This window comes from Populus nigra, chromosome 14, assembly GCF_951802175.1.
Source record: "Populus nigra chromosome 14, ddPopNigr1.1, whole genome shotgun sequence".
Taxonomy (NCBI): domain Eukaryota; kingdom Viridiplantae; phylum Streptophyta; class Magnoliopsida; order Malpighiales; family Salicaceae; genus Populus; species Populus nigra.
In genome coordinates this window covers 6048495-6062872 of record NC_084865.1, presented here as the reverse complement: position 1 = coordinate 6062872, position 14378 = coordinate 6048495, and the positions used below count along the sequence as shown (strand labels likewise).

Sequence of the window (14378 nt, the reverse complement as noted above, 5' to 3'; positions counted from 1 at the left end):
GTTCGCCCCATATCTTTTTGAAGAAAAAAAATAAGACGACGCGTAGGGGTGGAATTGAAAGAACAAATTAGACATCTGTTCTATTTTTTACCCAAAACACCTATAAAACACTGAAGTTACTGTAATAAACCTATCCATGACCTCAGAAAACTACTCCAAAAACCAAAATCAACCCAAACTCATATTTGTTTTTTCATGAACTTTAAAGGTACAAAAACACATAATATGAACTTTTATCAAATGGAATCATTTGACACAAATATAGTCTATTTTGGTAGTTTATATCACTGTCAATGATATTTTTCTCTCTCTATCATCGAATCTAATGATATCTTTCTCTCCTCTCTCAATCAGAGACTAAAAGATAACAAAAATGAACTTTGTACTAAAATTGAAGTGGAAAAATATTCAGCTATCAAAATTATATAATTTGTGTGATTTTTAAAGATCAATAATTAAAATATATCTTTTGTAAAACTTATGACAATACCATTTATATACTATGTCTTTTAATTTTGATTCTCCTTCTTTTAATCTCATCTTTTTATAAGAAACAACACCAAATGTGAAACATCATTTTGAACTGAACTGTTGGGAAGGGCCATGCCCACACCATTACCCGAGGAATATATCTTTTATATATAATTTTTATAAGATCATGATCGATTAGAGTAATGGCCTCACCAAAGAATGTTCTATCATTTTTGTGTAAAAAAATCATATGTTTTGTTAAAGAGAGATTGTGATTAAATAACTTTAATTTTAAAAAATTTTCCAAAAAGAAGCTTCTAAACTTCTAGTATGAAATATCTTATACATTCAGTATGTACATTTTTTAGTAAAATTGAGACATATGCATGGGCGGATTGAGCGTCTTGGTAATATGGGCACTTGCCCACGGTGCCAAAAATAAAATTCAAACCAAGTATATATCTTGGTGAAATTGGTTCCGATTTTTAACAAAAATAAAAATTAAAAAAAAATCAAAATAGATATGTTTTGAGAATGACAAAATAATTATTTCTAAGAATTATAATAAAAATGAGACATGCAAGTTAAGAAAGAACTTGGTGAAAAAAAATGTTGGTGTAAATTCCAATTAAAAATCAATAATATTACTGTGAAACTATAGTAAATTTGTAAATAAAACAAATGATAAGAATGAAATATAAATATATTTTGAAATAAAAAAAATAGTTTCGAGAACTTAGTAAAATTATTGATATGGTTTTAGCAATGATTGAATAAGAAAATATGGATTTTGATATAAAATCATATATTAACTAGTTTTACACTATCAAGCATAACTTTCAATTCGCACGTCACATTGGGCCAAAAATTTATGAGGAGCCTCTTGATACATTGATCTATGTTGGGTTAAAAACAGTGAAAATTGAATTCTATGGAGCATGTTTTTATAATATATATAATTTTTTGAATTTTATACTAAAAGCTTATAATTTTTTGATTTTTTTTAATCTTAATTAATTTAGTTATATACTTATATTATTTTTCCCTTCTATTAAAATTAGATCCTGTATCCATACATGGACATATGTATAAATGATCATCATTTATTAATTTGAAAAGACCTGCTGCACTAGTACTAATATCTTTTCCCTCCTTTACTTTTAGCAGAAAAGAAAAAAAAGGCATCATTGTATTGTAGTGGTTAGACAAGAACAAATGAAGAAAAGCATAGATTAGTTTAAATAATTGACAATTAAGTAATCAAAGGAGGCCACAAAACCCGAAATCAAGATGCGGAATATATACCCTCGTGTGCCTAAAATTTTCCCATTCAAACCCTAATTTTTTTTATTATTACGTCATAGAAACCGCGTTAAAGGGGCCCACTAATCGATGATTAACAACATAAGGTCAAAAGCATATTGATAAAAAAAATCAAATTTATTGATTGATCACAAACACCAATCAATGACATCACTGATTTACGAAGATAATCACTGAAATGTGGTGATTAATTATATAATTAGTAAAATCTTGACTTAATCTCAACTACTTTAGTTATAGGTGGTCCATATTGATCCATGAAACTAAGGCAAGGGATTTTTGTTGCAAAAATGGTGTGCTAATGATGCAATGGGGCCATTGATTTGGACTCCAAGAAAGTTTAATTAGCTAATTGTTTGCGGACAATGCTGCACTTTTTTGTAATGTGCCATTGTGATTTGTGTGGCCTATGGTATGGTAGACCCCCACTTAAAGGAAATTGATAAATAAATAAATAAACGAATCTTTGTAATATTATTCCTTTAATTCCTAGTTAACCCCAATTTAAAAATAACATAAATCTCGATTCCAATGGACCCTATTTTAAAAAATATCTTGAGCTCCCATCCCGATATAAATTTAATACTCAAGTGAGGATTTGGCCTAATTTGAACATTTAGGTGGAAGAGTTCATGACCCATGAGTTATCAATCAATCCATTCGAAGAGCTAAATATAGATAGCGAGAGCTTTGGACCACCTCGTCCATGTTTAAGAATAAGAAAGAAACAACCATCTATATGGTGCCCGATGATAAGAGTTTGAAACCAAGAGATTTGTTTTTTCTGTGGTTTCAGATTCGAGTCTTGTGGTTGCTCATATAATGGCCGCTGAAGGCTTACATAGTCGTTAACTTCAGGGCCCATGAGATTAGTTGAGGTGCGCACAAGTTGACCCGGACACCCACGTTAAACTAAAAAAATAAAAAAACTAAAAAAAAAAGAATAAGAAAGAAAGAAAAAAAACCATAACTGGTCAGGTTCTAGATTTACTCCTTAGAAATCACTAGTTCAAGTCCTACAAACCTCAGAGCCACTAGAAGTTTACATGGTTGTTAACTTCAGGGCTCGTGAGATTAATCGAGGTGCGCGCAAACTGACTCAGACATCTACGTTAATAATAATAAAAAGAATAAGAAAAAAAAAGAATTGACTGAGTATCTCGTCGTTAATTTCAGAATCTTGAGAGATTAGTTGAGGAGTGCATGAATAAGAAATTGACTAGGTATCTCGTTGTTAATTTCAGAATCTTGAGGGATTAGTCGATGAGCATATAAACTAACTCGACCACCACCAACATATATATATATATATATATATATATATATATATATATATATATATATATATATAAAACATTGCCTAGGTATAAGAAAATAAATGCATCGTTCTGCCTTGTTGGTGACAGAAGAAGTTACCTTTTTCAAGTCCTTCCGGCTCCAACATGCTACAATATTTTAAGTAATGGATGTGATGACTATGCTTTTACTCGAGTCAACATCCATCCTAGCATATATAGGTCTAACTAAAATGTCTCTAGCCAATGCATCCTTGGTAGGTTAGTTAAATATATATTTTTAAATTATTTTTTATTTTAAAAAATACTAAATTAATATTTTTTAAATATTTTTTAATAATTTTAATATGTTAATGTAAAAAAAAAATACCTATTGAACAACAAGATATTCATATATCAAGACTATAGCCAACATCCCAGTATAAGTCTCATTGTATAAAATCTTGGTGCACCAATCATGGATCTCACCTCTTTTTTTTGAAAATTACATTTTCATGACTAGCCTACTCTCAAGTAAAATTCTAAAATAATATAGATTTTTTAAAGCGTGTTTGTGATTGTGCTAAATGTTGTTTTTTAAATTATTTTTTTAATACATCAAAATAATACACACACACATATGTATATATATTAATACATCAAAAAGATTTAAAAACATTTAAAAAATTTGATTATCCCAACTAATCCTTCAAAGATTATATATACCTAATGAATTAAAAAAAATCACAATGCTTTCCCTACTTCCTAACAAAACTTCTCTAACCCCATCACAAGCACAAGCTAAAAAGCACACGAATCAAATCTCAGCAAATTGCCTTGTTTTTTTTCCTTTCATTATACTAAAGAAGACGACAAGCAAGGAACGAAAAGGGCTTTAGAAGAAAGACAATACAAAGTTTAGTCCTCGAATTGTAAGAATCTCATGCATACCATCCTTTCTTAAACACAATAATCACAAATTGAAAAGAAAAATAAAAATAAAAATTGACCACAAAGACAATGATGTCTTGTTCATTACCCTTCCAGTTAGGCAATGGACACATGGGTAGTTTGGACATTTTGACAATGAAGGGTTTCTGTCAGGTATCAATAAGCTAAAACATGGACCTACTGAATCACACGAGCTCACAACCATTAGATTGCTGGGACCCGAGATGCAAGGGTCCAAAATCACCGTCTGCAAGATAACAGGCTTGATGGCAAATTAGTAAATAAAGAGGTATCCATGTGACATTTCCAAAGACTGACTTGCTCACTGACTTACTTCGTTAAAGCAAGGACAGACTGGTCTTACGCGAGCGTGCAGACACGCTCCAGCGCGTATCACGTTTTGCTGTTTTATTTATTTATTATTAATATGGATGTTGAGATTTTTTATATATATTTTAATTAATTTAAATTTTAAAATTTTAAAATTAATAATTATGTGAACTGGTTATATATTTTTTTTTTTTTTATAGTGACAAGTTGCTGCTGGTTTGGTCCTATTCTATTTGCTTAATATTTTATTTTACTTTTTTCGAGGTCGATGATTTTTATTCCCCTTTTATTTTGTAAAAATATCAAGGAATATTGTACTTGTTGATTTAATTTATGTTACAATAAAGATCTAGCATGTTTCTTATTTTATTTTTCCATTTGAATGCTCCACTCTTGTTGCTACTTTACTTGCTATAGATTTTCAACTTCTTTTTTAAATTTCAAAGTTTGTGTTGTAGATTTGATTAATTTTAGAGCTGCTCTATTTAATTTTAGGTTTTCAAAATATTTTTTAAAAAAATTAATTTTTTTTAAATTAATTTTTTTGTGTTTTTAGATTATTTTAATGTGCTAATATCAAAAATAATTTTTTTAAAATAAAAAAAATAATTTTTATGTATTTTCAAACAAAAAACATTTTAAAAAATAACTGGTACTACAATTCTAAATACTATGTTAATATTAATAAAGATATTAAAATCTAAATGATATCATATTTGAGAATGAAGCATTTCCAAGTACGAAATGAAATGATCCCAACCCATTGATTTAAGATAGGAGTACTTGTGATAAGATGGACCACAAAATAGGTTGGTTTGATCCCAACAAAGGGAACTAATATGGCAATTATTTTTAGAACATGTTTGGAATTATAATTAGCCACGTGTTTTTAAAATTTTAATTTTTTTTATTATTTTAATATACTAATATTAAAAATAAATTTTAAAAAATAAAGAAAATTATTTAAATAATTTTTATAAAAAATATTTTTAGATAAGCTACTAGAAGGACATGAGCTACTTAAAGGATAACCATAGGATCATTTAATTCCAAGTGAGACCTCACTTCACTATTTTCACCTCAATCTCTACCATACCATGATAGGAACACACACTGCTTATCCAAATTGCAAATGTATACTTAGATCTTGTATATTTTTGTGGATGAAAAATATTTTTTTTTATTTTTAAACTATTTTGATGTGTTGATATTAAAAATAATTTTTTTTAACAAATATTATTTTAATTTATTTTAAAATAAAAAAAACATCTTGAAAAAATCTGATAAAAAAATCCAGGCTGCTACAAGTATACACCACCACCAAACAAGACCTTAAATCTTGACTTTCAAAATTTTCCCTCTTTTACGATCAAGTGGCGAGATATGAATGGACAAGGAGAAGTTAACAGCACGTAGCTGGAACCTTCAATTCAAAAAAATAAGAAAGAGTGGGTCCACTCTGAAACACCACCACACTTAAATTCCTCTGCTAAATAGAAGCTTACTGTTTCGCGCGTGGGCTTCACCCTCTTCATATCAAATTAGGGTAGGGATTGTTTGGGTAACGAACAGGGGAAGGCAGAAAGGAGGTGATAAATTGTATAGTTTATCATGTCAGATTTTAAATTTATTTTGTAGAGATTATTAATTTGAGTCTTACAAACCTCAAGGTTATTAAAGGTTTGCATGGTCGTTAATTTTAGGATCTGTAAAATTACTCAAGGTACACACAACTTGACTCGAACATTTTTATTAATAATAAAAAAAAGATGATATTGTTTTTCTTAAAAAAAAAAGAAAAAAAAATTAATATAAGATGCATGAAGCTTAATTAATACAGGCAAAAATATTCACCTTTTTTTTCTTTCTATTTATGGAGAGGATATAAGAGAAAAATCACCACTTGCAATTCCACCTTAATTAGCATATCTCTATTTATTTTTTCAATTCATATTAAGCTATGATTTCTCTCTCTTTTTTTTTAATTAAAAAAAAAACAACTCATTTCCCTCCTCCATCCAACAAACAAACACAGCACAAAAGAAAGAAACCGAGGGGTGTGAGCTGTGGAGGGGTTGTGTGTGAATGGACCCCACCACCCATGTGCCCTCCTTCCTGTCTCCACCAGCTCCTGCCGCTCAATGATTAGCTAGCTCTCCCCTTCTCCCCCCTTCCTCCTCCTCCCCTCCTCCAAAACCCCTCTTGCTCTCAAAACCCGCAAAATCCATCCTCTCTCTATACAAGCCCACCATTTTTAGCTCCCCTCGCTCTTCTTCACACCATGTCAGACAACAGTGGCGCTGTAAATAACGGATCTTTGATAGACCCACAAAGAAACCAGCCACCTGGAGGCGGTGGTGGGGGAGGAGGAGGAGTTACTAATGGAGCTTTAGTTGCTAAAAAGCCACCTTCTAAAGACCGTCATAGCAAAGTTGATGGTCGTGGAAGGAGGATTCGGATGCCGATCATTTGTGCTGCTAGAGTTTTTCAGTTGACTCGTGAATTGGGTCATAAGTCCGATGGACAAACTATTGAATGGCTACTTCGTCAAGCTGAGCCTTCGATTATTGCTGCTACTGGTACTGGAACTACTCCTGCTAGTTTTTCTACTGTTTCTGTTTCGGTTCGTGCTGGTGGGAATTCAAATTCTATATCTTCTCTTTCGAGCAATAATATTCATCCGGTTGGTTCTTTGGAGCACAAGCCTTTGTTAGGCCCCGCGCCGTTTATACTTGGGAAAAGGATGCGGCCGGAGGAGGATGGTAATGGTGGTGGGAAGGACGATGATGGGGTTTCTGTGGGCCCCACAATTGGGTCATTAATGGGCCCCACAGCAACAGCCGGGCCTGGTGGGTTCTGGGCTTTGCCTGCCAGGCCCGATTTTTGGGGGTTTGCTGCTGCTGCACCGCCGGAAATGGTTGTTCAGCCGACTGCGGTGCAGCAGTCTTCACTGTTTATGCACCAGCAGCATGCTGCGGCTATGGGAGAAGCGTCGGCGGCAAGAGTGGGGAATTATCTTCCTGGTCATTTGAATTTGCTGGCTTCTTTGTCGAGTGGACATGGAAGTTCAGGAAGGAGAGAGGATGATCACCGTTGAATGTGGAGAAATGGGATCTTGGTAGTGTTGGTGTATGGTATATATTATAAGAATGTTGTTATGTTAAATTGGTGTTTTTTTTTTTTGCTTGTGTGTGAAGATGGACGAGAAGAATTTTACTGAAGATTAGGTTTAGGGTTTAGGATTTGGGAGAATTTAAGTAATGAATGCATGAATTTAATTAGGGGTTCTTTGTAGTAAGTTTGTTTGGAGATTAATTAGGGTTTTTTAGGGTTCAAATTGTTTAGGTTCTTGGGGGTTTTGATGGAGGAGGAATGGAGTGAAGAATTATGGTTTTGTGATTCAAATTCTGTGGCTGAAGCTGCAAAGGTTTTTTTTTCATAATGGATTAGGGGAGTCTGGCGCAAATCTATATCAGGCTTTGTGTTCTTATTTTGGGAGAAACTTGTCAAAGTTTGGCTAGAAGTTTGAGTGCTTTATGCTATTAGTGACTTCTTCCTATTTTGGACATTTAGCCTTCTTTTCCATGGTGTGACACAATGCTTGCAAATGTGGGTTTGAAGCAATGTCATGTTTTGTCTCAATAGCTGGGTGACCAATACAATGGAAAAGTGGAGTTTTCTGGGTGTCATTCTGCTTGCTTTGTATTTAATCCGACGACACCCTGTGATTCTGGACTTCTAGTCTCCCCAAATTCGTTGAATTTTCCTTTGCTCCCATGGAGGATGAAGAGTAGATATCGTTTGATGCAATTTGTGTTATGGTTTGATGACAACAGTGGTGGTTCTTTCGGTGCTTAGCTTGTGATTTGCCACGGTGGTTGCAAACTGTTTCTTGCACTCTTCCGCTTTCAGGGTATGTGATGGTGTATTGATCTCAAAGGAGACTGCTGTGTGTTCTTATTAGGGGGCTTTCAGGGTATGTGTTGGTGTATTGATCTCAAAGGAGACTGCTGTGTGTGGGGGAAACTCTGGGTGCCTCTTTGTAAGACGGCTGTTTCGAAACTTATCAGTTTTCTTAGCCATTTCTCTGATCAATTAGTGTGATAATAATGTGTGTTCCACGTATGTAAGTGGATTGTTTTTCAGGTGACTGTTGTGTGAATAAGAAACCCAAGTGTTTCTCTCAATTCAATCTGTTGCTTGCGTGCCATTGCCTTTTGCTCGATGTATATATCAACTCATTATGCTATCAATAAGTATAATCCACATTACTTAATCTGGCTTTCTCGGCTTGTTCTTTTCATATTTGAATCTTCTACCCAACAATCCATGGAGTTCTTTGAAGCGATTATTGCTAGTAACTTTGAAAAGTTTGCGTGGAAGAAGGGAGTTCTACCATTCGCTAATTAATGAGCAGGTGGGGAATTCATGCTAGCAAGCTGTGTTTGTTGACGGTTGTGATAGATTGTGTTACAGGTCATATCATATCATTTTCTTGTTAAACTGGTTTGTTTCGCCTGGGATCCAGATTTCCTTCAAGGATTTCATTTTCCGTGCAAGTCATCGCAGGTGTTGCATCCGATATTATCATCCCAAGTCTTCTTCGACAGTTTATTGCTTGGTTCCATGTCTTGTATCGATTGTAAGATGATACATTTCATCTTTTTCTTGTATCTTAATGCAGACTGGTAGTAGCTGGGTAAATCATAAAGAAAGCTAAATGATATAGGGATTTCACTATAACTCTGGACATAGATTACTAAGGATTGCGGCAGTGAAATTACATGGATATGTTGTGTAATTAAGAGGATCATGAAAGGTGTTTTAGTATTTTTCACGTTGTATTTTTTATTTTTTAATAGAAAAACTGTTGACACGTGTTTCATACGCTCTAGCAAGTGGGCGGCGCTCGAGCCATTAAGGAGGCATGTGAAATGCTTCTCGGATGTCAAATCTGGTCATCCGCCGTATAAATAGATGCGCAGCTGTGCTCTCTTCCACATGGTACGATGTGTGTAGACATTATGGTTGGATTGCCGTCGATGATCGATTATTTGTGTTTTTTCTTTTATTTCTCTCTCCTGACAACTAAAGTGCATAATTGCTCTCTTTTTTGTTGTTGTTTGATTGGGTCTGACATATGTTGCTAGATCCAGGCACTTTTGGTCTGGCATGGTTGCCAGACCTAGACACCTTGGAACTGGCTTTATTGCCAGACCAACGACTCTTGGGTCTGACATGGTTGTCAGGTACAATTACTTTGAGTCTGACAACCATGTTCGATGCCATACCTAGGTGCGGGTCTGATATGACTGTCAGACCCAAGTTGCATGGGTCTTGTAGCTATGCCAGACGCGTGTTCCATACGCCTTAGTGAGTGAATGACACTCAAGCCATTAAGGAGGTGCATGAAATGCTTTCTGGTGGTCAAATATGGTCATCCACTGAATAAATAGATGCGTAGCCATGCCCTCTTCTACATGGTGCGGTGCGTGTAGACATATCATGGTTGAATTGCAGCCAATGATCGATTGTTTGTGTTTTTTTCCTCTCTCTTGACAACTAAAGTGCATAATTGTCTTCTTTTTGTTTGTTGTAAGCTTGAGACTGACATTACTGCTAGACCCAGGCACGTGTTTGACATTGGTGCCAGACTCAGAGCGCATAAAACATTATATATATATATATATATATATATTTTGATGTTGAGCAACTGCAAAGCGCGGACCAATATACTAATATTTTTATTTGGAGCATCATATCAACATTACTAAGGAAGAAGTAGTTGGAAGTTGAGTTTATGGATTCGAGTGTATGTTTCGGTTGACACCGTATTTATTTTGTTTTGTTCTAATTATAATTTTGAAAGTATTTAGTTAATCAACTTAATTTTATATGAATTCATCAAAAACTCTTTCTTGCAACTTTGATTATGAAAAATCTAAAATTTATAGCTTTTGTTTTTGTTTTTTTAAATTTACCTTTTCAAACTGCCTAATGAATCCATGGTTGCTCCATTTATTTGAGGTCTGCCAGAACAAACCCATCTGTATTTCCCAGCCATGAGTTTATGTTTAGATGGCATCTCTCATTTGTGAACTCTTGGCCATTATTATTTATTCGAAGTCATGCTGTGAAAGGCCAATGCTCGAGTGATTTAGTTTCAGCTTCCAAGGATTCCATGGCTGGTTTTGAAGGAGTGGTCGACTTGCGTGTGGTAAAGATAAGGGATAACACAGGATGACATGAATCAAACTTTGATGTTGCATTTGAGTACAAGGAGGGGAGTGGTTAATGCAACAAATAATTAAGACTAGTTTGATGTTGTTTATTAAAATAATATTTTTTTTAAATTATTTTTGATACCAACATGAAAATATTAAAAGAAATTATTTTAAAATTTTCGTTTGGATTAGGGCAAACCAAAAAGATTAAAAAATATGGTAATAATTGATAGGGTCCTACATTTTTAATGCTCGGAGAAAAATGGTATGATCCTGTCACATTGAATCAGCTAGACTTTAATTTATTAAATTGACACAAAACATTTCCATGCATGCATGGTGAGGGCTGAGCCCATTTATTCATGGGCCCATTACTAATGGGCCGCAAATGAAACCGAAGAATTATATGATCAAATAAGCAAAAATAAAAGACAGAATGCCCCCATGCAGGATCGAACTACAGACCTTCAGTTTACAAGACTGACGCTCTACCACTGAGCTATAGGGGCACCTTATGTTAACGGTTCGAATGATTTTTATTATATGATTTTCTAATAGAGCTAAGCCCCACCCAACAAAACCGGGCCACACGAGAGAGTAAGAGACCTCAATTAAGAGGAGTGACCGCAGAAGAAAAACGTAGAGGGCAACAAAAACAACCATGGCTTCGTCAAAAGGAGTAGCCACCAGTCCAGCTGCGGCGAGAGCATCAGATATGGAGAAAATGAGTATAGAACAACTAAAAGCAGTAAAAGAACAAACAGATCTTGAGTTCAATCTCTTACAAGACAGTCTTAACAACATTAAAACAGCCACTGGTCGTCTTGAAGTCGCCGCCACTTCACTTAATGACCTCGCTCTCCGTCCCCAAGGTAAACCCTTTATTGCTTTCTTGTTAAAGTTTTGATTTTTCTTGCTTGTCTTGAAGGTCGAAGATTGGATCTTTATGATTTCTTTGTGTGCTTTTGTGGGGTTTTTGTGAAAATTAGGAAAGAAGATGTTGGTGCCATTAACTGCTTCACTTTATGTACCTGGTACACTTGATGATGCTGATAGAGTTCTTGTTGATATTGGTACTGGATATTTTGTTGAGGTTAGTTAGTACAAGTTTGATGGCTTTTTTGAATTTCATTTAGTGGATTAGCAATGTATTGGATTCCGTTAACCTGATTAAATTCTTTGTTTGTTTGTTTGTTATGATAATAGAAAACAATGAATGAAGGGAAAGACTATTGCGAGCGCAAGATTAACTTGTTGAAGTCTAATTTTGATCAGCTTATTGAGGTATGTTTTCGATCATATCTCTGTGTTAAGGATGTTGAGAATTGTTTACATTTGGAAATCTTAGCACAGGACACTTAGGTTGGTTACTTAAACCTGTTCTGCTAGTTGGGGAGTGCCATGGTATTTTGAAACGCAACCTTTTTAGCAGTTTGATGGAGTTCTTAACTGATTATTGTGGTGCTAAAACCTGCATTAGTGTATCATAACTGTGGATTGAACCACACAATGCTAATAGTCTGTCAGTCTTTGCCTGAAGTTTTTGTCAGCTGAAATCCATTTGCACCATATTTAGCTGCACCATTCTACGCCTGGTTTCTCCATGTCTCTTTCATGATGTTCGTTCATGCCCTGACATGCAAGATTACAGCAATTTCAAAGGATTGTGTTGTGATCATGTGATTTGAATTAGAATGAATTCTAAACCCCGTGTATAGTGGTTTTCTGACAATGAACCATGCCAGCATCTGCTCACTGTTGCTTTTCACATAAGATTAGAGAGCTGAGAGGTTTCCTGTTTAGGACCGTGCTTGATGATAAGTTTTGATTTTCATTAATCCCTTGTGTCAGAAGAAGTATTTTGGGAAGAAAGTAGTCAGTCCATCAAGTTAAACATTATAATCCTAATTGAGGGGATTAAAATGCATTTTCTTTTCTTTATTGGAAATTGAGCCTGCAATCTTTGTCTTGGTTTGATATCATTATCACTGCTGCTTGCTAATCTTTCAGTGATGGGAAAGCTAAATTTGAAATGCTTAAAATTGCAGCTTGCAACTAAAAAGAAGACTGTAGCAGATGAAGCAGGGGCAATCTTACAGGCAAAGCTGAGGCAGTTGGCTCCTACAACTTAGGATTTTCAGAATATCTGCCCTCTTGCTGTTAGATTCTTGTTTTTCTAGCATTTTGTAAAGATACTGCTCTGTAAAACTGCAACTGCATTAAAGGTGGTGTTGTTAGTCAGCAAAATGGATTCCTTCTCATTGAGTGGAGGAGACGTTTTCGCAATCGAAATGGCATCAAACTTGGATATACCAGTTACATGGAGAATGAGAAGTTAGAGAGGATGATAGGTCGTTCTCGTATCCTCGGTGGTTATTCATTTGAAGTCATGTTGATCTGTTTAATGACTTTTTATTTCTTCAATTGGAGTGTTGAGTCTTGTGACATTGCTTTGCTGCTAGTTTAATTCCCCTGATTGATCAATTGTCCACGGTATTTCCTTTGTCTGGTTGAAGATGAATATTTTATACTATATTGATTTCTTTCTTTTCCAATGTCATTGAAATTTACCTTTGTGCTGATCTTCTTGCTAAGCCTGCGTGCCTGAGACTTTTCTTTGATATATATATTTTGGCATCGTGGGACCAGATTTCGACGCTCACACAATTTCACTGGCCACAAGTGATATATTCGAATTGCCAAATCAATTTGCTTTATTTTACTTGGCTGTAGTCACTTGATCACTGGTGCAATATGAGCCAAAGTTCAAACCTGAGACCATTCAATCATATTCTTTAATTGCTTATTAAACCGAGGTTGGTTTCCAAACCAATTCCGGATGAAGTTGAGTGCAGGCATGTTTAACATGAGAATCCATGTTCAAGTTTGGCTCCTGTAGTAAAGAAGTGAATAAAGGTTGAACCTTGTTGTTTGCAAACCCTAAAGAAAGACATGGATGCAGTACCCTCTAACTTTCCAAAGCAGTGAAGGTCCTTTACAATGGGGTGACCAATGAACCTCTTCTGTTTTGATTTTCCTATCTTGCAAAGTTTGGATTTCAATCAAAGATGGGATTTAATTTCGGTGTGTGGAGTTAAACTGATTAGAGAATTTCTACCTTAAAAATCTCAAAACAATGTTAGGATATGCATTTTAAATTCAAAACCCCATTATTCCATTTTTAAAGGAGTAGTTTCTGGTTTCAATCAAGCACAGAATCCATTTTTCTTTTCCATTTAATGGAGAAGTGATAAAATAAAGATGCAGAGATTTGGGATAATCCCTAGTTGAATAAACTTCCAAGAAAATTTCTGTCCTATAGTGCTACAGATAAAACCACCCCTCTTCATTGCTTCTTTTGTACGTGTGTGTGAAATTATGTCTCTCTCATCATGTGGATGGTATATCGTTTGGTGGAGTTAATGTTGCTGTTCATGGAGGCAACTTCCACAAGTGACAATGGACACCAGCGGTAGAGGAATGTGTATGTGAACTGGGGAGGGTCAGGTTTGCTTGACATTTAGGAATAAAGGTTGATGGAAAACATCATGTTGACATTATTATATACTGTCCTTGTTGTTCATACCCCAATCCTTAGAGATGTTGATTGATTTCGGTAGACGTGCATGTAGGGCATGGTAAACCTTTAATCTAACATGATATGCCTTTAGTTTTTGTACATTTTGTGCCTGGTTGGTGCTGGCCTTTGTCGTAAAAGAACACGAATCGTGTCAAAGAAAAACTGTAATGTTCTCCTAGCTCAATGCTTGGGTTCGAGTCTTGACATAACCAGGTAAGGGGTTGG

At 34.8% G+C, this 14378-nt stretch overlaps 2 protein-coding genes and 1 non-coding gene across 3 annotated transcripts; 2 read left to right on the top strand and 1 right to left on the bottom strand.

The window, feature by feature from the left end:
• Window positions 1-6350: 6350 nt before the first annotated feature.
• On the top strand, window positions 6351-8625 carry LOC133673102 (transcription factor TCP21-like). The gene has a single exon (XM_062093750.1). The coding sequence runs from the start codon at window positions 6631-6633 to the stop codon at window positions 7444-7446; it is 816 nt and encodes a 271-aa protein (XP_061949734.1). The 5' UTR covers window positions 6351-6630; the 3' UTR covers window positions 7447-8625.
• Window positions 8626-11010: 2385 nt separating this feature from the next.
• On the bottom strand, window positions 11011-11082 carry TRNAT-UGU (transfer RNA threonine (anticodon UGU)). Its single transcript has one exon. It is a non-coding gene; the product is annotated as a tRNA-Thr (tRNA).
• An 87-nt stretch (window positions 11083-11169) lies between these two features.
• LOC133672652 (prefoldin subunit 5-like) lies at window positions 11170-13128 on the top strand. Its single transcript, XM_062093127.1, has 4 exons — window positions 11170-11445; window positions 11563-11666; window positions 11780-11857; window positions 12622-13128. The coding sequence occupies exons 1-4, from the start codon at window positions 11235-11237 to the stop codon at window positions 12703-12705; spliced, it is 477 nt and encodes a 158-aa protein (XP_061949111.1). The 5' UTR covers window positions 11170-11234; the 3' UTR covers window positions 12706-13128.
• Window positions 13129-14378: the final 1250 nt, after the last annotated feature.